Genomic DNA, 2,404 nt, shown 5'->3' on the forward strand with positions numbered 1-2,404 from the left:
TAGGCTGTGGAACTCCCAGCCACAAGATATCAATGGGGCCAAGAACTCAGAGAGATTCAAAGAGGAATGGGATGTTCATATGGCTAAGCAGAAAATTAAATTACAATAATGGGGGTTTTTAAAAGAATCTGTAAGGGCTTTAAACCTTCTTTATTTATACCAAAAATATGTCTCTAACTAGTAGGTGTCAGGGGGAAACATTCCCTGAGAGCAGTTTATCTCATAGTTGCCTAATGCAGAGCTTCTTGGATTGTCCTCTATAGCATCTGGAACTGACCACTGGATATTGAGCTATACGGACTACAGGTCTGATCCAATCTGGCAATGCCTATCTTCCTATCAGTGATGAAGAACCAAGACAATATTTTTGCTAATCTTCCTTCAGCTCGTGGGATTCTCTAGCCTTCCCTTGAGATCAGAAACATGTCTAGTTAAATATTATCTAATCTCCTGTTCTTTTTCTTTTCAGGAAAGAAAGCTCAAAACACCTCGGACCAGCCCAGTACATTATGTCAGCTCTCAATGACACCAAATTCAACTCTGCAGTCTTCCTTCTCACAGGGATACCTGGGCAGGAAGACATCTATCTCTGGATCTCTATCCCCTTCTGTTTCATGTATGTTATTTCGATATTAGGAAATTCAGTCATTCTGTTCATTATAAAAACAGATCCAAGCCTCCATGAGCCCATGTACATTTTCCTTTCCATGTTGGCTGTCACAGACCTTGGTTTATCGTTATCCACCATGCCAACGATACTGGGCATATACTTGTTTAACTCTAGGGAGATTAGCCTGGATGCCTGTTTTGCCCAGGTCTTCTTCATCCACTCACTTTCATTAACTGAATCCTCCATGCTGTTGCTGATGGCCTTTGACCGTTTTGTTGCAATCTGTAACCCACTGAGATACGCTTCCATCTTAACTCCACCAAGAATAGCCAAACTGGGACTGGTGTTTGTGCTAAGAGGGGTGGTCCTAGTATTCCCAGTCCCCTTTCTCCTTAAACGGTTCCGATATTGTCGAGCCAATATCCTCTCCCATTCCTACTGCCTGCACCAGGAGGTCATGAAGATGGCTTGTTCAGACATCACAGTCAACAGTATCTATGGATTGTCTGTTAAGCTCTTAACAGTTGGGTTGGATTTCTTCCTCATCTTTCTCTCTTATGTGATGATCATCAAAACAGTGCTGAGCGTCGCGTCCCCCATGGAGAGCCTCAGGGCCCTGAACACCTGCATGTCCCACCTCTGCGCCGTCTTGCTCTTCTTCACACCAGAAATTGGCTTGTCTGTGATACACAGATTTGGGAACAGCTCTTCTCACTTGCTTCAGATTCTCCTGGGCTATGTCTACCTGCTTCTCCCACCCCTGATGAACCCAATTGTGTACAGTGTGAAAAGCAAACACCTTCGTGCGAGGATAATCAGGGTATTCGTCAAATAAAGAGTCAGTTCATTACCTGGATCCTGTGCTGCTGATATGGGCATGAAATATACAGGCCACCTATTCCATCCTGGACACTTACGTCTGAGAGGACATGAGCTACTGATCTCCACTCTGTAGAGAGTGGTTCAGGTGGCGTCTAAGACCTGGAGCAATGGGTGATGGGCTGTCCCCAAACACTGTTGAGGGAGGGCAATGCACTGGTGGAAGCAAACAAAGGCAGGCAGCAGCATTTCAAAATTGAATGAGTTCGTAGAGAGCCAGGGGACAGGTGAGATGTTGGCTAATAAAAAGCCACATCGGTGGCTGCTCCAATCTCACTATTCTTGTTGATACAGTCAATAAAGAGAAGGGACTTGGAGGTTGTTTCCTATTACCCCCAGTCTGTAGCTGTTCCGTCTCTAGTTAAAAAACAAGTGCCCTGCAAAAAGGTGCAGGGCTGTCTTGCAGTCGCAGTCCTGGCCCTTCCTGAGAGCTCTGGGTGCTGCATGACCCATGGGTGCTGCACCAGCGATGGACAGGGGTTATTCAAGGGGCATGGAACCCATCCTTCCCCCACGCCCTCAGCCAGATGCGTGTGACTGAGTCGTGTCAGAGACATGATTAATGTCAGAGCCCCAGGAGAAGCCATTCACACAGCGCCCCCAGCTCACCTGTTCACGGCTCTGCACACCACACACCTGCTGAGCCCACTCCCCACCAAAGCAGGGCAGAGCTGGCTGTGTGAGTGAGGGCCTGACACAGGAGACCTGGCAAGATACTCAGGCCTAGATTCCCTCCTCCTCCCCTCACTTTGTGTTGCCCCAGCAATGCAAAGGGGTGGAAGTGGGTCTCAACTCCCCAACAAAGATGCAGCTAGCTCCTATCCCCGTCCAGCATATTCATCGTAGGGTGACCACCTCTCAAAAGGCAAAAGCGGGACAGGTGCAGGAGCCCCATCCCCTCTATGACCTGCCTCT

General features: G+C 47.8%; 1 protein-coding gene across 1 annotated transcript; it reads left to right on the forward strand.

The window, feature by feature from the left end:
• The first annotated feature begins 509 nt into the window (after positions 1-509).
• Positions 510-1,445, forward strand: LOC125633330 (olfactory receptor 51G2-like). Its single transcript, XM_075130133.1, has one exon. It carries the CDS (start codon positions 510-512, stop codon positions 1,443-1,445), a length of 936 nt encoding a protein of 311 aa, XP_074986234.1.
• The last annotated feature ends 959 nt before the right edge of the window (positions 1,446-2,404 follow it).

The sequence above is a fragment of the Caretta caretta genome, chromosome 1 (assembly GCF_965140235.1).
Source record: "Caretta caretta isolate rCarCar2 chromosome 1, rCarCar1.hap1, whole genome shotgun sequence".
Lineage (NCBI taxonomy): Eukaryota > Metazoa > Chordata > Testudines > Cheloniidae > Caretta > Caretta caretta.

What these genes read in the sequence shown, in the direction of transcription:
- LOC125633330 (XM_075130133.1), top strand. Translation starts at nt 510, where the DNA reads ATGTCAGCTCTCAATGACACCAAATTCAACTCTGCAGTCTTCCTTCTC.